General features: G+C 40.7%; 1 protein-coding gene across 6 annotated transcripts in view; it reads left to right on the forward strand.

Annotated features, from left to right (window-relative positions):
- septin9a (septin 9a) overlaps nucleotides 1-19,266 on the forward strand; it is a 74,341-nt gene extending 55,075 nt beyond the window's left edge. For all 6 annotated transcript variants that reach the window (XM_078269244.1, XM_078269248.1, XM_078269249.1 and 3 more), the window contains 9 exons: nucleotides 8,564-8,773; nucleotides 10,856-10,984; nucleotides 11,531-11,612; nucleotides 11,906-12,043; nucleotides 15,095-15,212; nucleotides 15,924-16,019; nucleotides 16,207-16,303; nucleotides 17,184-17,235; nucleotides 17,872-19,266. In XM_078269244.1, coding sequence (XP_078125370.1) covers nucleotides 8,564-8,773; nucleotides 10,856-10,984; nucleotides 11,531-11,612; nucleotides 11,906-12,043; nucleotides 15,095-15,212; nucleotides 15,924-16,019; nucleotides 16,207-16,303; nucleotides 17,184-17,235; nucleotides 17,872-18,013 — 1,064 coding nt within the window. In that variant the 3' untranslated portion in view covers nucleotides 18,014-19,266. The remainder of the gene's footprint in view (nucleotides 1-8,563; nucleotides 8,774-10,855; nucleotides 10,985-11,530; nucleotides 11,613-11,905; nucleotides 12,044-15,094; nucleotides 15,213-15,923; nucleotides 16,020-16,206; nucleotides 16,304-17,183; nucleotides 17,236-17,871) is intronic.
- The last annotated feature ends 3,899 nt before the right edge of the window (nucleotides 19,267-23,165 follow it).

Raw genomic sequence — 23,165 nt, forward strand, 5'->3', positions numbered from 1 at the left:
CTTTTCATAATATATGGATTAAACCTTGCAAAATACACTTCGTTGCTGTAAAGGAGCTTTTTCTTGTGAGCTGCTCAGTGTCAGCGGCAGTTAAAGAGCCTAGAAAGACAACAGCTCTCTTTTACACCACCGCAGTGTGGGGACTGAACACATTCTTCTGGCAGTCTAGACAAACTTGTGGGCTTCTACTTTCATTACTGCAATTTACAAACATTTCTCAACTTTCTGTTAAGTAAAACTAGTTGCTGAAACTACTTGCACTGACATGAATTAAACCTGGGCTGCGTAGACTGAAAGTACCATGAATGTATTAAGACATTTTGTTGTGTAGCTGTGGAGAGGTGACACGTAGTAATTATACAATCCTTTACAAACACGCATACAAAATACTGTATTGTTTATACACAAGACATAACCACACGTTATTACGGATGTCCCGATCAGCTTTTCTGACCCTCCGATCTGATTTTTTTAAAAATATTGAATATCTGCCCATTCTGCCGACACCGGGTCCCGATCCGAAACTTTGCTCAGGTAATAGAGCTGCACACCGTTTTTTTGTTAACAAAAATAATAAACAAAGTTATTAAAATATTTCTTAAGCTTAATACATTTAACTTAGTGGAGCAAATGAGTCTTTTCTCTCAACACCAAAACAGTTCTCTTTAGGATCCCAACCAAAGAATAAACGGTCTCAAGTTCACTGCTGGACAACGAAAACTAAACTGACGCCTCTTGCACTTAGGCAATAGTGAATCTTTGATAAAACTAAACTTTGTTACGCTTCTTGCGCTTAATAGTCAATCTTTGATTTTCTTCTCGTGTTTACCATCGTCTCCAGGGAATAATGGCCTGAAAGCGTGGTTTCTTGGGGGAATCACGGAAAAAGACTGACTTTTTTTGTTGTTGCCAAGGGCTGGTAAGCTAGGAGACACTCTCTGGAAGGACACTGGTGAGTGGCCATACCCATCTTGGTTTGAAAGTGCCGGCATCCTGGCAGTCTGGCGGTGCGTCTTTGGTGCAGGGCGTGTGTGATCAGGGCAATCAGTACACGCTGATGTAAATTATCGGAGTAAGGTAATCAGGGTAAATGCCCATTCCCAATCAGTTAGTAATGCCAAAATCGGCTCTGATACTGTGATCGGGACATCCCTACACGTTATGAATAGAAGGAAGCGTACACATCTTTCACAGACAAATGCACACCCGGTGTCCAGTGCCAGGTGACACAATGAGCGAGTTGGACCCTGCAGGGGTCAAAGGGCACATTTCTCCAGAGAGCTGAATGATGAGGACTCTGGGAACTGGGCCTTGCTGCACAAACACACTGACTTTAATAACACAACAGACCATGTTTGCACTGCCACACTCCAATTTCCCCGTTTTATTAAGGGATTCACTGTCAGAGGGTGGGAAAAAGTGTTTGGGTGTATTTACATGAATGTTTATAGACCTCCCCTGGGCCTGCCCTAAACCAATGTGGTCTGAGTTATCTACAGTAATTGATTCTAATTCTAGTAATTTAATGGCTACATGCACTTTAATCTTTTCTCAGTTATGCTTGTACCATTTCTTCCTCTTAGGGGAAATTAACTGTTAAAAAGCAAGCTCGAGAATCATTGGAAAGGCCTCACAGAAACCTTTTTTAATTTTATTACATTGAATAAGGTTTGCAGCAGTCCACACATTTCTGAAGAAGGATCTGGGTCACCATCAAAACAAATGTATCCATGTTACGGTGAGACAAGCATGCAAACCTTCTATGTCCTGTCTGGGAATGTAAATGAAGAACAAGATGAGCAAATGTTTTCAAAGAGGGCCCATAAAAGATTTTAGACCAGAGCAAAGATGCAAATGACCCATTTAGTGCATTAGTCTGCTAATGTGTGTTTGACATGGAGCTCCAGACAAGTAGTGGAATGACTTGACATGAAATACCTGAGTTCAAGCCGCCTCCACACTTTGAGAGATTACAGTATGAATAGTGGTGGACCTGTGTTACCCCGAAATTCCACCAGGCGCAGATGCGGTGCGTTCTGCTGTGCCAAGGTTTTGTTCCGCTGTCCACCATGCGGGAGCGTCTAAGTTGAGCGTTTGACCTGCCCATCCCGCAAATTCTGTTGTTTTGGTCATTTTTTGTGAATATTTGTGCTTCTACCATAAAAGTAAGTACATCGTTGGATGTTTTCTTCCATTTAGTCCAGTTATGAATGACATGGATGAAAAAATTGTTTCTGTGTGTTAGATATGCGACCGGGGGTCTATTTTGAAAACTGACAGGATGCTCTAGCCTCGCGGTTCCATCAAAAATAGACCTGGCACATATTTTGAGCGGAGAGACGCTTCTGGAGAGCTTCTACAATGCGCTGCTTGGTGGGATCACAAGCATTGTCTTGAGTGGCTGCAATCGCAGTAGCGCCGGAACGCAGCGCAGGCGCGCCTGGTGGAATCTAGGGGTTAAGCTTAGCCACAGAAACTTCACTTTAAAAGTGTTTGTGCTCTGAATGCCATGATTAGTACTATTACAGTAATTAAGACAAACGACAACAATGACCAAAAATGGAGACCATCAGAAGACCATCAGAATCTGAGTTTTAAGGATTCAGTGTATGAATCACACTCTTATGATATGAACTTCTCTTAGTCCAAGTCCTTTTCTTTCTCTGGATTCCTCTCTTGAGATTCAAGCCAGTTTGTACAGGGTCAAACCACTGGTTTGTCATAAAGGGACTAACCTCAGCGCCACTCTCTTCCAACCTAAACTGGGAACATGACCTCTGACCTGCTTGCCTTGCTGTCAGGATCAACACCCTGGACAGCTGAGGCATGGCTCAGTGGTTTTAACCACATCTCCACTAAACCTAGACGTCACTGTCGCAGTGTTCTTCATAGTTTTTCTTTTCTTTTTAAAAAAAAAGGCAACACACAGGGATGGGATTAACTGGTTTCAACTGTATTTATGTCCCTATTTAGAGGTTTGTGTGTAGTTAGGAATGACCCAAAAGTGGAATAAATCGCAAACGCTATTCTTTCTTTTCAGTTTCCTCCCCTCCTCCTCCATTCCACACTCCTTCCTCTGTCCTCTTTTTCCTGACCTTATCTTTTTTACCTCCCCCTACTTAATAATCCTTTTCCTTTGTGCTTCTCCTATTCTCATGCTTATCCCCACACTCCTGCCTTTCTCTACCTCTTCTTGACTACATATTTTCTTGCTGCTTTGACTTTCTTATCTTTGCTCTCATTTTTCCTCTTTTCTCCACTCCCAAATGCTTCGTGGTATACAGTAGGAGACCCCGGCCATATTTACAAAAAGCAAAGTAATCCGATACTGCTGGAAGCAAGAAAAAATATTCTGTAGTGCCTGTAATTGAAAACAGGATCACAGCAAGCCCAATGAGTCATTCTCTGCTTTCCAATTTCTAAAATTAATTTAGCTTTCTCATTCAGACTCAAAGAAAACATTATCTATGCAATCCCATAACTGGACCCGATACAGGGGAAAACCTTTTAGAAAGTAGAGCTGAGGGACAATTAACTCTTAAATCAATGAAGTATGGCAGACATTTGCAGCCCCTGAAAACATGATTTTTGAATCTTAAATATTTCTCGGCAACATAAGACTTAAGACTAAAAAAGCAACAATCAAAACTAAAGTTCTCTTAGCTGTTATTTATTAACAGTTTAACACTAAGAAACTTGACTGTGTGGGTATGGTTTGATCAGAGGGTTAGGGTTACAACCAGCAAACAAACATTTGAATCATAATGTGATGTCTGTTGTGGGGTTAAGTGTGATGGTGAATCGAAATGCATCTTATTTCCCTTCAGAGCCTTCTTCAAGCCAATGAGAAGAGCACAGAGAAAATACAGACTTGAAGAAATGACTATAATTGTTGTAACTTTGAAAGAAATGTCATGTAGAACTCCTCCCCTCCATAGTAAGAAGTTGATGAAAGTTTTTTTCTAGGGCCTAAAAAGGATTTTAAACTTTTAAGCTACCTCGTTGAGTCGGAAAAGGGTAACGGTTCTGCAGGGTTGCTGTGGGATGGTAGAATGATAACGTGTCATTGATTGGGATGGGGTTTGATAGCATTTTATCCAATCTAAATCCTTTTAAGTCCCTTATTGATCTTTGTAGGCATTATGCTTGATGGGAAATTAAGACATTTTAGTTAAGCTGGGCTTAAAGGGTGTAGGGCTTTCACCACATATTTAGTCACTGCTCTGGGACATTCATTAACCCTGTCCTCCTGACTCATATTTATTTTGGCTGTGAGGTGTTTGCTCCTCACTGAGAAAGTCATCTCAAACACCGCAGGCATTTAAAGCATAATATTTGATAAACTGCTCAACATAATTGTTTAAAAAAAAAAAATTGGAGCTAGATCAGTTGACCTGAGGCTGAAATAGACAAATTTAACAAAAATCATTACCTACCATGTTTACACCAAAGCCCGTTCATGTGCCAACATCCACCACACATAGTCAGATACCTGATTCTCCTACAGTATGTGGTGTCTTCTTATTCCTATTTGACCTGGCATGAACTTGTATTCTTTCTAAGTCAGGCTAGTGTTTTGACTAAGGTTGGGGTAATGTCCCCATGCTGGTAAGCCACCATGCAGGGCTAGATATTTATCATGTGGAAGTCAAATGTCTTTTAACATTTATAGGGTCCTTGTCCAACCGGCTGTCTCCTGACATCTGTGTTTACTGGCTAAAAAACATTTAGGCCTACAGCACTTTGGCAGGACATCGTGGAAGAGCTGAAGGTATGAATGCCTCCGTCTAATTCATGGTCAGTTAATCCAGATGTTTTACAGTAGGCTACTTGTGAGTCCTTCACAAGTCTGGTATTATTCACACTCCAAAACAACAGAATTAACACAATACGCTTCACTTGTGGGATTTGTAGTTTACTGAAATTGACGACACAGGACTAAAACAGTTTACTACTTGTAATGAAAGTGATTGATTTCCATTGAGCTGGGTTTCTCACAGTAATGCTTCAAGCACTTTGTGTTCTTTTGTGTGTGTTGTATGTTTGCCAAGTCTTTTACAGTATTTGACTTTACTTTGACTTGGGCAAACGGGCAGTGTTCACTCATGAAGGACAGTTAACAATGCTCTGTAGAGTCTTGCTGCTTCTGTCTGGGAAACCAGTTAGTGAAGATGCACGATAAGCAGACATCTTTCGGTCTCTCTTCCATTCACTCTGTCTTTAGGTTGCTTTAGTATTTTTCCACCCACACTCGGTGAGTGGTGTGTGTTTACTATTTGTTAAACAGAACAGACATCTTGTTAATACAATAGATGTGGTTGGTATTGTTCTAAGTACCCTGTACTCAAACTAGGAAATGAGACACTTATTTCAGGACAAGACCTCATATCAAATACAGGTACTGTATTTGTACACAAAGCCTAAAATAGAAATACAATGAGAGTAGGGGCCAGGTCACAGAACCACTTAAACTTGGCTAGGACCAAAAGAACTCTCGGGGGCATTTCACTGGTTATTTTATCACAGATTAGGTAAATGTGGGTAAAAGCTAGGGCTAGGTATCATCGATTTAACAAATCGATTCACAAGGTCCCGAATCGATTTTATTCTCAATTTTATTTTCAATTAAATATAAATTAGGTTAGGAAGATTTCTACAATTGTACATGGTTCCATCTGACCTGCTGCATTCTTAAAAGTATCAATGTTTTACAATAAGAACTGGGTTATTATAACCCCCTTCCCGACACCCTAGCATTACATAAGTGGTACTAATGGATTTTTTTAGGTCTTTTAGTTTCATATGATACAGACAAAGATTGATTCTTGGATTTTTTTTATAAATCGATTTTGGACTGTCAAATGAAACTCGTTTTTTCAAACCCAGCTCTAGTAAAACCCATTATTGTTTATTTTCTCCATTTTTTTTTTTTTTTTTTAAAACCACACTGATCACAATATAAAGGTGTGGATACAGAATTTGAGAAGGATTGCATGTAGGTATAAAATAGATATAGGGTTGCAACAGAATATTTTCATTAAAAATGTAACGGATGATTATTTTCTCAACTAGACAATTAATTACTTAAAATGTCAGAAACATAGTGAGCAATTTTCATCACAATTTCCTAAAGCCCATTGTGTAGTCTTCAACTGTTGTTTTGTCCAACAGTCCAAAATCCAAAGATTTCAGTTCACTATCAAAAAGAAATGCAGCAAATTCTCACAATTGACAAACTGGAATAATTATATATTTGGCATTTTTCCTTTTAAAAGAAAATTCATTGTTTCAGCTCTAAAAAGATGTCTGACATTTTGATCATTTAGTGTGTTCATAGTATCTATCATTTTAAAAGGAGGAGGTTATGTCATTAGTGTTTTGTAGGTGTAGCTGCTGTTGGATGATATTGAAATGTGACCTCTGAGGCTGATACTTTACCGTAAGTGTCTGTTAACCCCATTCATTTTATGTCTATTCCTTTGATGCTTTGCTGGCATCCTGCTTCAGGCGAAGCTCAGTTGTCGCAGCCATGCCTGTCAAGGCATGCTGGCCCCTGGCCAACATCTCTGTTTACAGCACATAGCAGAAAGAAATTGACGTGAACAGTGGCGAGCGGAGATGAAAAGAGAGAGGTTGTGCGAGGTAGAGATAAAGGTGATAAAAGAGGTGACTTCAGCAGAGTTTAGAAAAGGGAGAACAAATGTTCAAGATAAGCCAGTGGGAGGGAAGAAGAAGGCACAGTTGTAATGTCAGAGCAAAGAAGACATGGGAGTCACACAGGAGACACAATATAAAACTAAGAGATGGAATAGAGAGGGAAACTGATGACAGGCGAAATAGGACAGTATCAGTGTGTGGAAAGAGGAAAGACACGAGTAGAGGTATGGGAATGTGGGATGTGCAGGGCAGTACTCATAGTAAGTTGCTGACTGACTGCTGGAACAGGATGGGGAAGTGGTGAAGGAGGCCAGGAGAGCTGCTTCCATAGGTGGGTCTCTATGACACGTGTGTACACACACACACACACACACACACACACACACACACACACACACACTGGAGCACATTATAAAGTAAGACTCAATTCTAACATGAACTAGTGTTGAGTTTCCACAGCAGTGTTATTCTTCACTGAATTTCTTCCATTAATCAATGCAGTGCCAGTTTGAAGCGTGTGGACTTTCTACTTGTCATTCTGTTACTTTAATTCCTCAAGTGGTACGAGTGTACTGGCTAGTTGTCTGGACTTCTTCTCCTTGTGGCAGGCCAAGTGTCGAGGAGTAACATTTGTGCTTGAGCTGGAATCCAAAAGCAGTTTAATTTTTGGCAGCCGTGTGTGTGTGTGTGTGTGTGTGCGCGCGCGCGCCTGCAGGTCAGCTATGTGATCAAAAGGCTGTATGTGTACGAGGTCATGGCATCCACTGTGTTTAAATGCACAAGCACGTACTCTCCGTTTGTGTGTGTGTGTGTGTGACCCAGGCTAGTTGGGTGAATGGATCAGGTTTCAGCCTCAGCAGTATTTCTCTTTTCCACTCTCATATTAACAGGACAGTAACTGCAGTGTGGAGAGCGAGGGAAAGGGAGGCCCTGTGAGGGGTAGCAGCTGCATGAACTACTGTACATACAGACAAAAACATACACACTGTAAATTATTTACCTACGCTGACTTAACACATTGTTAAGCGGAGCTTCACCCACTTTCTGCATGCATATTGGTGACCGTCAACAGACCATGGGGAACACGTTAAAAATTGAATATTTATCTTAAAATTAGACACATATCCAAAAGCATTCCAAAGGAGGACATTAAGCTAATCATTATCAAAACAATCTGTGGGGATAACCTCCTGCCAATTGCAAAATACTTTAATGGGGTATATTTTCTAATAGTTTTCTGTTGAGTCAAAAGTCTGTGTTGGCATGAGACCAGCCAACCCCTCTGTTTGAAAGACAGGACGTGTTTTTAAAAGGTGTGTGTGTGTGTTGTTATAGTAAAAAACAGATTTATCAGTCGCCTTCACTCCAGTCCTTAAGCAGGTGCATCCAAAGCACTGATGAGCAGGCAGGTTTTTTTTATGTGTGTTGTTTTTCATGGATCAACATGTCGGTGATAATTTAAGGAGTAGTTCAACATTTTTGGGAGAAGCACTTATTCACTTTCTTTCCAAGAGTTAAGATGAAAAAAAAAAATCAGTATTCTAATATCTCTTGGTTTGCTTAGCTTACCATAAAGACTGGAAGTTGGACGTTTCCAGTCTTTGTGATAAGCTAAGCCAATCGCTTGCTCGCTGTAGCTTCATGTTTAACAGACCGATATGAAGTGGTATTGATCCTCTCATCTAACTGTTTTTTTCATAGGATCTCAGATTCTTGTAGTGTGACTGTTTTCCAATACCATTCTTTGCTATGTACCTCTTGTGTACTTCCTCATCTTGCTTACGTGACCTGTTTTTCATATTAGCACCACTGCTAATCAGACATTTGTCACTTCTATCCACCCCCATACCCTTCATATCATACCTCATCTCATCCCTTTAACCTTCTCTCTCTCTTTCTCCGTCAGGACCAGAAGTGATTCCCAGCTACAGCAGCAGTGTCATGTCTGAGGCAGTGGCGCCTGATGCTATGGTTTCCCCAGCAGTGGGTGTCCCGTACGGGGAGAAGGCCGGTGGCCCTGTGTTGGACTTCAGTTATGTGGGCATTGATGCCATTCTGGAACAGATGAGAAGGAAGGCCATGAAGCAGGGTTTTGAGCTCAATATTATGGTTGTGGGTAAGTAGCGCATGTGTACACCAGCTAAAGTTTCAGTCATATTCTCCAGATTTAGTTAAAGCTAACATGATTGTGTCTGATGGCACAATTCCCTCACAGAAAGGAAGTTCTACATACTGCACACTGAAAAGGTGGATTTTTAATCATGAAGATTATTTTGTATTTCATTCTGAGCCTTGTCATCAAGGGCAGACTCTGAAGTCAATTTGACATGTAGCATCAACTCGTTACCATTGCACTTATATGTGACTCAAAACTTCTTTAGACGGCTGTTGTAAAATGTGTCCCTATTCAGGTATGATATTGTTTTTTCTCTCTAATCATAGACATAAATTGGAGGCCTCAAAATTATTTTAATAAGCAGCCACACACAGTAGGACTCTTTCTCACTGAGCCATCATCACTTTGATCAGAAACCTTTTAAAACAAGAGCTAATTACACACACACACACACACACACACACACACACCTCTCAACAGTAGACAGGTCACCATAGAACCCACACCACCTCCCTGCTGAATGTCTCCTCAGGAAGAAGCAGCCTCAGAGTTGAGACTGAGTTATATAAAGTTGTGGAGGCAATGGTTAGCAAAACTAAACAAACTTGGTTTCCATGTTCAAGTGAAGTTAGATACCACCACTTAAAAAAAAAGGGACTGCAGGAAGGAATGATTGGGTTTGGATCTTTATGGTCAAGTGAGATTTGATATAGATTACTAAATGCCAAATCCCCTTTTCATTTTTGTATTGGGCAGAATTGGGTTCAATAGAGGGGAGAAGGCACAAAGCAGTCTGTATCTGATGACAAAGACACATGGATAAGCATGTTTGCAAAACAAATTTAAATCGTGAAAAATGTTGTCGCTACATTTATTTTATCACAGTTTTAAACAAAATCCACTCTTCTATGGTGACCACACAAGCAGGTGTGGGACTTTGGCACCACATTACTGTTGTGATGGTTGTTAGTTGGAGAATGTTGGACCAAGACACTTTGGTTAATGCAGCTGTTCATACAGCTGGCGTCAATGCTGCCAAAGCTTTAGAGTTGATATGTGATTTTTGCATGTAGTGATGATCAGTTCCAAAACTTCCAACTGAATATGAATTTTCTCCATTTAAAATCTGTGGCTGTTGGCTTCAGTACTGGTTGTACAGCTCCATGTTTGCATGTAACGTGTGCTGCTGACTGCCTGTACATGCGACTGAGTTTGTGTCACCATAAATCAGTAAAGATGTTCTTCTTGATGTTGACTTAATCTGAAGTTGAACTGTGAATGTTTGCTGCCCAGCGGGACCCTCCAAACTCCTCTCATTAACCCGTGGTGATGATAGCATGGTGTTGAGGGGTCACAGAGGGTCCCATCCATATAAAAAGACAGTTGATGATGACTCACAGATAAGGAGTCCTGCTGGTTCATCGGATTTTACATTAAAGTCGCCCTCAGTCCGTCTTATCCAGGGCATTTTATCAGTAAACTGCAACGTGAACTTCAAGACACCCTGTATTATCATGTCCTTGCAAGAAAACACCAACCAATCATGTACTATATATACATGTACACTTTATATTAGAAGTGTTTGCAAATGAAATAATTAAAGGAACTATAAAGGTTTTCATATGTATATCCATTCTTTTGACTCATTTCTGACGCAGTGTCACCTAGAACTAAAAACTTAAGGTAGTATTTATTACAGGACTGTTAAACTGTATTATGCACAGAGGATACTTTATTTCTGGTTGCTCAGTGCACATTAATCCAAGCCTTCTGATTGTTTTAGGAAAAAAGACTGGTTTACCTTGGATCCAATCTGTCTTATTGATGGTGTGTTTGGGTTGTAGTCATGTGTGCTGATGGCTTTGCTGGCAGTGTTTGTGCAGACCAAAACTGACAGCGTGGAGTTGTCCAAACTGTCATGGAAATAATGGATCACATTTGGGTTTTTTATGACAACAATGTTACAGTGTGTGGACTGTTACTGTAGTTACCTACAGCACAAGTAGTCAATGTGGGAAAAAGATCTTGAAATGTGTGTTCATGTCTTACTGTCTGCTTTTCTGACGTTTTTTTTGCTTACAGGACAGAGTGGCCTGGGAAAGTCTACTCTAATGAACACGCTGTTCAAGTCTAAAGTCAGCCGTAAGTCAGTGCTGGCTACAGCCCAGGAGAAGATCCCCAAAACAATTGAAATAAAGTCCATCAGTCATGGTATGGCCCTCTTGAACCCCTCAACTCTTCTATATCCCGTCTTTTTGGCTGTTTTCTTTCCATCTGTGTCTGTAGGTCTGTTAACCAAAATACACCCATCTCATTCTCAGCAACTTTGTTTTTCTTCTCTGTCCTTCTGTATTTACACTTTTCTCTGTCAGCCAGTTTTACATACTGCGTGTGTAGTCACTCCAGACATTCATAGTACTTTATCTGTATTTAACTCTACTTTTCTTTCACTCTAATTCTCTTGAATTACTGTAATCATGGCTGAAATAATCTCTGACTATATCATATTCTTAGCCTCATAAAACCAGCCTCGTTTTTAAATTTGGCAGCTGTTCTGAAAATGTTCTCAAATGTATGACCAATTATCCCCTCAAATCAGTTTTGTACGAATAGATATAAGGCAAGAAATAAGCGGTGCAGTTGCAGAGTCATGCTACTTTTTTTTCACATCTGCAATGCCTTGTTTAGTAGTAGTTTATATTGCACAGGGTGTTTTTGACATAATAGTATACAGTGTGCGTGTTTCTTTGTGTGCAGACATCGAGGAGAAGGGAGTGAGAATGAAGCTGACAGTCATCGACACACCAGGCTTTGGAGACCAGATCAACAATGAGAACTGGTACGCTACAGTTTTGTCATCATTGCATCGATGACATAACCAGTGAAATAATTAAATTGTGTCTAACCAGAAGCCCCTCTCTTTTTCTTTACCTTTCCTGTTATGTCACTCTATAACCTTATCTTTCTCCTCACTGTTTGTCTCACTCTCTGAGCCCCTCCCACCTTTACTCATTTACCCCTTTTTCCTTTTCTACCTCTGTGTTGCCTTCTCTTTTCCTCTTTTATCCATTCATCACTTCCCTTTCCACTCCTGTCTCACCATTCCCTTAATCCATCCCTGCCATGGTTTAGCTGGCAGCCCATCATGAAGTTTATTAATGACCAGTATGAGGCGTACCTGCAGGAGGAGATTAACATCAACAGGAAGAAAAGGATTCCAGACTCCAGAGTCCACTGCTGCATATACTTCATTCCCCCGACCGGACACTGGTAAGGACACATTCAAACATGGTTAAATATGGACACATGAGCACAAGTTGAACACACACCATAGAAATATTGATTGTCCCTACTTCTTTGTCAGCACCTAACACAACAACACTAAAATGATGTCAGTGCCTACATCACTTGCACTTAGATTTCTCAACGACATAATTTGGCAAATTTGTTCACTTTCTTGCTGTAAATTAGATGAGAAGATTGTATCGTGGTAGATTTGGAATCCCACTCTAACCACAAGAAAAAAGACAAAAATCTCTTACAGTGTTGTCACACTTTTAATGCTCAGAGCTAGTGCTGACAGATAAATCGTATTTTCTTTGTCATTGTGATATGAACATGCACAATTAACACAGCGCAAAAGCCTGAAACGCAATGAATAAGGAAAATCATTTATTTCAGGGATAGGTACCGAAACCTGGTATAAAACGGGCACCAGGCCTAAAAAATACTTTATCAATACACCTGTTCAACAAGCGTAGACTTCGATATTTCAATTTTCTCTGTCGCAGTCTGTCATCCACTGCCGTTATAACAAGCACCGCTCACTAGTTCAGCTAATAGCGAATTATGACAAGCCAAGCTGTTGCTGCTCTGCAAACATTTAGCCTAGTTATATTAAATTCTAATCTAAAAAGACAACCAGGCAGACATAGGAAATGTATAGCTAATATGCACAATTCAATATTTGTTTATCGCAAGTCATATCGTTATGGCAATATTGAACTGTATTATGGCACGTTGCAGATTTTCCTCATATTGTGCAGGCCTACTCCGAGCATGGTAAACAAGACAAAGGTTAGTTTGTAATATGCACACCGATGGGAAGCTGTCATCTTTCTTTATACATTGGTATGGTCCTTCCCCGCTGGTCAGGGTTATTTCTTTCAGTTAGTGTTTTACTTGCCTTTGTTCTCAAGACAAAGGGCTCTCCAGCCAGAGGTGAGGATCTTCTGATGACATCCAGGTGAGCAATAATGCCTAAGCATATGCAATCCGGTCAAGATTCATTCAGTCAAAGGTTACATTGTAAAGTAATTAGCATAATCAGTTACAAAAAATGTTTTAACCTGATTACATGCGTCTGGTCAAACGCAATTTCATTTAAAGGTTACATTGTAAGGGAAATACAGTATGATCAAAGACACAACTTCCCTAAACATTGACACCACTCTCATGTTTGTACAGGAAAGATGATGCAGATGGGTAACTTAGCTTAAACGTGTGCTGTGGAGTAAACCAACAAAAGTTAGATGTACATTGAGGGTTACTCACAAAAACACATTGTGTGCATCTTTGAGGACGAACGAAAGTGTTGAATAACTTTCCTTCGTCATCCAACCATTTGCAAATGTTTTTTTAGATCCTGCATTGTTGACATTCATGTTAACTAGCTTGCAGTCTTCCTCTTCCCTGACTTTGTGTACGTTTTGCTGTGTTTCTTGGGTCATTAAAGCCACACATAGATCAGTGGTATAGTGAAAAACCATTGGCAGGACTGTTTAATCCATGCACCGATGACAGTATGAAAACAAGCCTTTCCCCCTGTTCCAAGTTTTTTTTTACTTAGCTAAGTTAGCCGGCAGCTGGCAGTAGCTTGATGTTTAGTGTACAGACATGAGAGCAGTACCCATTTTCTCACCTAACTCTTGGCAAAACGAATAAGCATATCCCTCCTCCCCCCCCGCCAAGATGTATTATTTATTATCACAGTGACCGTTAGGTGACAATGGATCAACTAAAACTTCAACAATTGCCATTGTTACTGGCACTAACGGTGTGTTGTTAAACATGTGCTAACAGATCATATGTAAATACATATTCAACAGAAACATTTCTTTGTTTGTTCTCAAGCTTTTCAATGTGAAGCAATGTGAAACATTTCTCTGCATCTTACCCCTCATTTTGAACACACCCACACACACGGTCACACACATTTCCGATCAACACGATGCAACATATCCATGAACACCAGTTAAACACACACACACACACACACACACACACACACACACACACACACACACACACACACACACACACACACACACACACACTGGAAAGATGGGCTGCTCTCGCCTTGGCCTGAAGCAGCACAATGTTCCAAGTTTTTTTCCCTGGATCTCTTACAGACGCACACATCTGGCTCTGATCGAACTGCATAAACTGCCGTCCCTCTCCACATTGTGTTGGTTCAGCCCCTCACTGTTTGGAGCTTAGGGGTTTGGCGTATACTAGCAGAAGAAATTAGGGGCAGAGTGCACACAGTCTCATGTGTCCATCAAGTGATAGATTCACCGCGCATTTTATAGCTCTTGCATTTGTGTAACTCTAGTCGAGTGCACCGGAAAGCCTTGGGGAAATTTTGAAAGCAGCTGTGAATTGTGAGCCTTGTTTGAGCACACACACAACAACACACAGTTGATCATAGAGCACCATTCCAAGAACTGCAATTCTATTAATTTTTGTGTCATGGCCTGTCTTTACTCAGGCAGTGGGGGGTGGAGAGTGGGGGGATGGCCCGCTGTCTGTGTCCCATCCAGCAATGTTTCATGTTAATCCTACACTGCAAATGTCACATGGGCTGGCCAGCAGCTGTTCAAGGATTGCTTTAAAAAGTCTAATAGGAGAGAGGAAGGAAGGAAGAGAGAGACAGAGAGTCTGTGTGGGAGTCTGGAAGCATGCTGTCAATTAAGCACTTTTGTCTTTTTGAGTGTGCTCTTGCATTGTGCAGGAGAAACCTTGTTGACAATGGCCAGTCTTTGTGTTGTCAGCAAGGCTGAATCCACTGCCATAACAACATGCAGATGCTTTTGTCAAACTGCTGGAAAGGCCTCAAACCAACCACAGGTCTTTTCAACATGTATCAAGTAGCTGTTCACACAGTGTATAGTATGATTAGGTCATGGATGCAACTGTAAATACTGTATGTTAGTAGGTACAGTAGTTCCTCCATCTGGGAGAATTGTTAGGAACATCTGCCCCCTGGTGGAGGAGTTCTGTGTTACAAATGTTTTCTTATGTTTTGTCTTACCCTCTCAGTCTGCGGCCTCTTGATGTAGAATTTATGAGACGTCTCAGTAAGGTGGTCAACATTGTCCCAGTCATTGCCAAGGCGGATACACTCACCCTGGAGGAGAGGGACTTCTTCAAAAAGAAGGTAACATTTTTCTGGTTACATTTCCTCATTGGTTTATTTTTTAATAGATTTCTGTATTGTTGTATCTAAAATCTCTCCTTTTTATTCCATTAAATCCGCACCGTAATCTAGAAACGTCCTCTTTTTTTGTCTCCCTCTTCATGCTTGCATTTTTCCATGTTTGTGGAGCAGTAACCAGAGATGGGATAAGTTCCTGTGGTTTTCTTATGTGGTTCTTTCTCTCTTGCACTCTCCCCTCGCTCTATGTTCTCTCTCTACCCGGTACTTTCTACACTTCCTCTACACGTTTATTAAGGCTGCAGCCGTTCATTTTCTTCAAGGATCTCAGGATTACCCCTCCTTTCATTAGCAATGAGGAGGCTAAACACCCCCGTGTGTGTGTGTGTGTGTGTGTGTGTGTGTGTGTGTACGGTGCATGTCAGACTTGGTGTTTGCATGCATAGGCATCCATCTTGTAAGGTTTTCTGGTTTGTATACAAACAGCAATTAACAACTAAACCCAAAGTTTTGGAGTAGATTAGAAGGCAGATTAGTGTTAATACCACCAAAATCTGTACACTGTGCAGATTAAGGTGCATTTGTTTCATGTCTCTGAAGGCTGCATCAAGCACGTCTAATTACTCCTGCAATTAGAGGCCTTAGTTTGTATCCTTTCAAAACTATAGTGGGTTAACAGTTTCTGTTTTTCTCTTTAATGTTTGAAATCTGCAGATCAGGGAAGAGCTGCGAGCCAACGGGATTGACGTGTACCCTCAGAAAGAATTTGACGAGGATGCTGAGGACAGAATGATCAACGAGAAGATTAGGGTGAGGGGATCTTTTCAAAGCAATTAAAGATATACTGTATGTGGCAGGAGTTGTGACTCTATTATCCTCGTTAATGCTCAGACATGCCTTTCCACTGTCATCCTGAATCCATTCAGAGTCATTGTTAATGTACTTGACTTGAGTTATTTTTGACTCCATTGTCTGTTGACATTCAACCTGTGAGCAGGAGATGATCCCATTTGCTGTGGTGGGCAGCGACCAGGAGTACCAGGTCAATGGCAGGAGGCTGCTGGGGAGAAAGACCAAGTGGGGAACCATTGAAGGTAGGACACTTTCAGGACAGAATTAGTATGCACATAGCCTAACCCGGAAGTGTTTTTGTTTAGAAGAAAAGACAAAAGGGAGATTGGTAAAGACTTCACTGAATCAGTCAGTCAGTAAAACAATGCTCCATTCGGTCTTCAGACTGGTGTCGTGTGCCATGCAGCTGGCTTAGGCCTCCAGCAGACGCAGTCTGTCTGAAGAGGCCTGATTTGTTTGCTTGGTTCCCCCACTCCACACATCCCTTTTTGTACCACAAAGGATACACTGTGAATGCTCACGTAGTAAATGAATGTTTTTTGCTCAAATTTATGAAATCTAGTGAAAAAATAGCTGAACCTATTAGATTAATTAGTAGAGCTTTTTTGTTTAGCTTGTCTTAAGAGTTAAACGTAGTCCGCTTTATCAGTTGGCCAATAGTGTACCAGTCAGTGTTGTGTTTTGACAACATCCATTCTTAACCGCAGGATTCATCTGTCAATATTTAATTATGTTATCCACTCCAGACAGAAGGCACCATACCTCTATCTAGTGTCTTATTACGTTTAATTTCCTGCCGAGTGTGCTGTACACACACACACACACACACACACACACACAGGGATTTATTTGAGCGTTTAGTTGTATTTCTTCAGGAGGGCTCTGAAGTAGATGAAGTTAGCATCAGAGATCTGTACTGGGCCAGGGCTTGTGTAGTGTAGCAGTATCTCTACAGGGACATCACACTGAGATCATTGACTCCACCTAGGGGATTGTTTAGAAAACATATTTGCAACAAAGCTTAGCTCACAGCTGTTCTACTGTCTGTCTTTTGGTACTTTGTATTGTTTTAGCTCACTTATAATTCTATCCAATAACTCGTGACTTCTCTCCCTACTGTAGTTGAGAACATAGCCCACTGCGAGTTTGCCTATTTACGGGATCTCCTCATCAGGTGAGGGATTTCTGTCTCCATATTATAATGTCTTGGTCTTAAATTCTGTTTTAATGCAGCCTTGTGTCACTGTGTCATAGTGTGTTTTGTGACTCCTAAAAATGTCCCGATTTTGAATAATAATTATCATTTTAAATTGATATTCCAAAAAGTTCAATTGCCTAGTTAAAAATTCTTCACAATTAATACTATTCCTTCATCCTCATTAATGAATCCAGAATCTGAATAATTATGTAAATATTTTTAATTACTAAATTTAAGTCTCCTACTTCATTTAAAAGTTTGTGTGCTGGAGGTTTCAACTTTCCACATCTTTACATTGCTCATTGGACCACGACTGCCTTCCAAAGAAGTTGTGGTCATCTTTAAAACTTAATTTTAAATGTGTGACAACAGCAGAATTGTGTGACATCACAGAAAAATGTTTCCCTTTCAGCAGATAAATGTGAAAACATTCTTAATTTTTTGAAACTGCACAAACACCATTCTGCACAGTGGAGGACAAACATCTAAGTGAAGTAACAACTAGCTAATTACATGTTTTGAGTAGAGGGGGGTTTAGATGTTGTAAATTGTAAAGGTTTGTCCATGTCTTCTACTGGTTTCTAATGGTGTGTATCTATGCATTTCTTTTAGGACCCATATGCAGAACATTAAGGACATCACCAGCAGCATTCATTATGAAATGTATCGTGTTAGGCGCCTCAATGAGAATAACACAGTGGTGGCTCATGCCAACGGTATCCCAGAACACCATCTTTCCGCCCACGAGATGTAGACGCCACCTGCCCCACTGCAGTTGACCTCTACTGGGTGTAATTCATTTGCTATGACACTCCCGCCTCTCCAGCCCTCCACTCACAGGTGGGATAGAAACTCAACAGCCTGCCAGAGGGACTTTATTTTCAATGACTTTCGGCGGCCTAATGAACTGTTCATGTCAGTTTATTGCCTCATTAACAAACACTATCGCTGACAAAGAGAGTGAAGAGAAGTTTGATCATCTTAACGTGCTGCAGCTTGATTTAACCTGCTCCCAGGTCTTACAGTTAACCTTTGTGGTTTTTTCTTTGAGGTGGCAGACATCAAGGCATCTATCAAACAGAACGGATTGATGCTTATTATCTTTCAGTGTCAGAATTGCCTAACCTGTTAATCTTGTTCACTTTTTTTTTCAAGTTTGATGTTTTTTTTTAGCAGAAGCAGTTTTCTGTCTTTATGCACACAGCTGTATCAACATATGTGGGAAGTGATGATATTCAATATTGCACTTGATCACTACATAGTCTGTCATTGAGAAGCATGTTGGAAGGGGGCCGGGCAGCACTTTGCCAACATGTGACACACACACAAAGTCAAACCAGTCTGTCTGTGTGATGCAGCATCATTCAGCTCTCTCCCTTTAGTTAAACCAAAAAAAGCTTATGTTTGTATCTTTTTTTTGTCACTGTGTTTTGCTTTAACGGTTTGTTAAATGTTCAGGGATGTCAGGTCCTCAACTTCTTTTTAAATTCCCAGTATTGAATTGCTTATTAATAGAAATATCTTAAGAGTGGTTTAAGATGATGTATTTATGCACGATATAAAATGTCATCAGTTGTGGTCCACTTATTCAGATTATGAACACACACACAAGCAGACACATACACAGTCTCACTCACATACTTTTCCTGCTTTTTGGCCCATCATAGTGCCTTATTTATTGGAGAATGTTTGCTAGCATTTTGGCTGAAACTGGAAAGAAAGCAGGTTTGTTGGTGCCAAGTTGACTAAATCTTGACATTTTTCGATCTTTTCTCCTTGTTTATCCAGTCGTCCATTAACCAGTCCACTGCTACTTCTATTTTTCATAATATACCAAGGATCTTTACCCGTTTGAACCATATATAATTCCCTTAGCTGTCACTATCATACTCTGTCCTGTATATTATTCTGTTCTGATACATTTTTTTTTTTACTTGTATTATGGATAATAACAAATGTTCCTTTATCTTATTTTAAAGAAATAAAGATTCAAGTTGTAAATATAAACATTTCTTTGATTATTTTATTTTTGTTGCAATACTGAGAATTTTCCTTTAAAAACTACCGTATACACTTTTCTTCCCATCAATACATTTTACAGACCTGCAGAGGAGCTAAAGATGAACAACCAGACTGCATGAATTCATCAGCTTACATTCTCTTGCCTGCAGAAGGCAGGATCCCCGTAGCATTTAATCGCAGCTTTTATGCACATTCTGGAGCATTTTAATTGCCATGTCATTAAACCTTTACTTGATTAGCCTCTGAAATCAATATGGCTGCCTGCTACGTTAGTGTATGGCTGATTAGCACGAATAACTTGAATGCACAAATGCTGGTTTTCTTCCTTTAGTAACGTTAAGAGTGATGGGAGAAGACGAGTCCTGAGCTCCAGACAAGGCCTCGGATCAGTGCGAGGATGTGCCAACGTCCGCGTCCTGAGGTACCGGAGCAGCCGAATGTAGACGGAGCTAACAAACTTGTATCTGATGAAGTTGTAGTGATATCATGTCACATTTCATTTAAAGAACTTAATGCTCGATGGAATTAATCCTACCCTAAGGGTGACTTAATAGAAATATGAAATTGTTGGTGTTTTTGTTAGTTCCTAGGAAAGTCAACATTTTGGATATAAGCCTACACATTTTCTTGACAACATAGTAATGAGATGCAAAATAAAGTGATGGTTTCATTTCATTATTTTATCAATTCCCAATTTCCCCACAAAGAGCACTTTAAAATGGCGACTCGTTGCATCGGCCCTAAAAATGGCGTCTGTCGTGCTCCATCTTCTGCAGTGTTAAGATGGCAGCCTGCAACGCACACAGCCCCCGACCCTCCAGCAAACCCCTACGTCTACTCAAAAGTTGAGACCCCCACATTCTCATACTCCTCCCCCCCCCCAAACTCTCTTTCTCCATCTCCCCCGTGAACAACCGGGAGAGAAGCAGCTGCAACTCTGCTCGTACTGGCCGTGGATCGTCCCCTCCCTACATGCCACCCAGCAGTCGTCCTGTTGGCAGCCACCCAGCGCTTCACCGCCTGCCTTAATGACTTTCATTAATGAGCTGCATTCTTTTTGGGTACTAATGAAGTCTGGCGACTCAGACAGAGCGAGAACCTGTGTTGTTAGCACAGTTTGTTTATTTTGTGTTTAAGCACATGTAGAGTTGTAGTTGTATTTCAGGTTTTAATGTTATGCAGATTGTGGTGATATTTCTGCTTGAATGGACATTTGAGTTTTACACACTGAGTATATAAACTTATGTACACACTCCAGATTTCACCATGCCAGCTTTTTTAATGCTTGGTGACACCTTAACAGCTTTTCCACTCTGCCGCCAAATTGCACTGCAGATTAAAGTATGTCATCCCACCCTACAAGGCATTATTGGATGGGTATTCATAGATAAGGGCATGCTTATTGGGCAAACTTGGCACAGTGTGATGGATGGGACCTATCGGAGCAGAGCAAGCCCTCTGGATAGGAAGCATTTTGACAAATACTCAACCTTATGTGTGACTGCATGAATACGTATGCAAGAGGTGGTTACAGTAGTGTCCGTATATTTGGGGGAGGGGAGTGCTTGGAAGTGAATTGCCATATCTAATGCTTTTGTATGTCTACACGGATGCATGAGGTCCACGTGAGATGCATGCTCACTTGTAGCATCCCTCTATATGAAGCTGCCTCAGTGTTAGTCGACAAATGCGTTGCATTGCACCTCATTGCTATATCTTATCGCACCCGCTCAGCTCATCTGCATAGAGTCAACATGCCACTAATTAACACCTGTTTGTAAGATGTGTATAACTATTTAGCATGCATTACGTTATTTTTTTACCCCCCTTTGATTGTTTAATTATCTAACTTGATTGCAAAATCTGTGTGTGTGTAACTGTGTATGTGCATGTCTACCTCGCTTACTCCCCCATCTCATGGCATTAGTTGTTGTTTGCCCCCATTTGTCTCCTCCTTCCCCCATCTGCTCTTTCTCTTCTCCTTTGTTGGCAGACACCTCACCTTCTCCTCCATCCGTCCCTTCCTCCCTCCCTACTTATTTGTCTTTCCAATGTCTTTCTCTTGGCTCTGTGCCAGGCACTCAGACATGTAGGGGGGAGGGGCTGCCAACCATATGCAAATGATCCGACTTTATGCAAATCGACCCGGCTGTTAATTAAAAGTCAGATGCAAATTCAATTAGCGGACTGAACAGAGAGGGAGGTAGTGGGTTTGCTTGGATCAAAGTGCCGTGGGTTTGGAAGAAAAGAAATCCCAAAACATTGTGTGGGTAAGGATTGTAAAAACGAAAAAATCACGGCTGGGGGGTGTTTTCAGGGAGAGGGGTTTTAATAAAAGGGTAGATACGAGGTTTAAAGGGTCACTTTATTGTAGGAATAAACTCGTCAAGCTGTATACGTGCTGCCAGTCACTGGTCATAATATAAGAATGCAGTTCTAGAGTGTTCTGCTCTATATACAACACTACCTTGCTGGTTGATATACACTTTCAACACGCACAGAGAGAGCAAGATCCAGACAGAGGAAGAGAGGTGAGACAGAGAGAGAAGAGCGTCGTTGGTAGCTCCTGCCTCTGGCTAATTACTGTGAGTAATTAAACTAGTCGCAAATGTATGTCAACGATGATGCTGCTGTAATGGAGATGAATGCGAGCGTATGTGTGTATATGCATACTTGTAACTGTGCATGCTTATGTGTAGAATCATGTTTTTGTCGGTGTGGAATCCGTAGGCTTTGTGAATTTTGGTCTTTGTCTCTTCTGCTGCCCTCAGATTGGCATGTGGTGGTGGACACTTTAATCCAAAGCAGTTTTTGTTAAAAAGCATTTTATTCATTTAAGCATACAAGCAAGTGATGGGCTTATTGCAGAAGTATATGTATATATATGTATATGTATGTATGTATATATATATGTATATGTGTGTGTAGAAGCCCTAGGCTTATCAGGTCCTACCCCCCAGTCTTTACCACATCTAAATCACATTCAAACAAGATAAATCAAACTGACTATTTTAAATAATACAAAAATACTACTCCAATGTATGTCCTACTTTATTTAAATATTAAGATAAGGATGAAAAAGAAAAGAAAAAAACATGGGTTTGTTTTCTCACTACGCAGTATGTGTATTTTTTTTAGTCTAGATTTTAAACTGATACTCAACTCAAAATCTACTTTTGAGTATTAAAACAGACTTGAAAGATGTGAAAGGTTGATACTGTAGTTTGCTAAATAAGGGAAAAGTGTGCGTGCAGGCGTGCGTGTGTGTGTGTCATCTGCATGCAGGACTTACAGCACACCAAAAGATCCAATCAGTGTGTTGGTGCCTGGGGAAAACCCTAAATGTGCTCCTCTAGCAAGGACACGCTTGCCAGATTGATGTTTGACTTTCCTGCTCAAGTCTCCTGACAGCCTGCAAATTTCATCATAGATAGAGCAGATAAAGCAAGCCGGCTCTCTGGGAAAGAGGCTTTTAAAGCCAGTTTGATGTATGCAGCCAGGTGAGACTGCAGGTGAATAGAAATGGAGGTTAAGCATAGAAATGATTCAAGCCAAAGCAGCAAACAAAGGCTGTTGATAAATGTGCATGTAGCAAATAAGGGAGCTGTTAAAGAACACAGACGGGAAGGGCGGTAGAAAGCAGGGTGGACGAGATTCATGTCATAAGGAATTCATTTTCCCCATGGTTGCGCATCACTGTCAGAGGTGATACAGAGGAGGGAGGTGGGGATGCTTGGATGGACACATACGTATACACTATACACACACTTACAGAGACACAAATACTTCATCTACACTGAAAAACCTCCACTCGGGTGCTTATATTTAGAAAAAGTAGATCAGAATGAAAAAGAAGAATACAGGAAATTGTGACAGGAAGCTTG

This window comes from Sander vitreus, chromosome 15 (assembly GCF_031162955.1).
Source record: "Sander vitreus isolate 19-12246 chromosome 15, sanVit1, whole genome shotgun sequence".
In the NCBI taxonomy this organism is placed as follows: domain Eukaryota; kingdom Metazoa; phylum Chordata; class Actinopteri; order Perciformes; family Percidae; genus Sander; species Sander vitreus.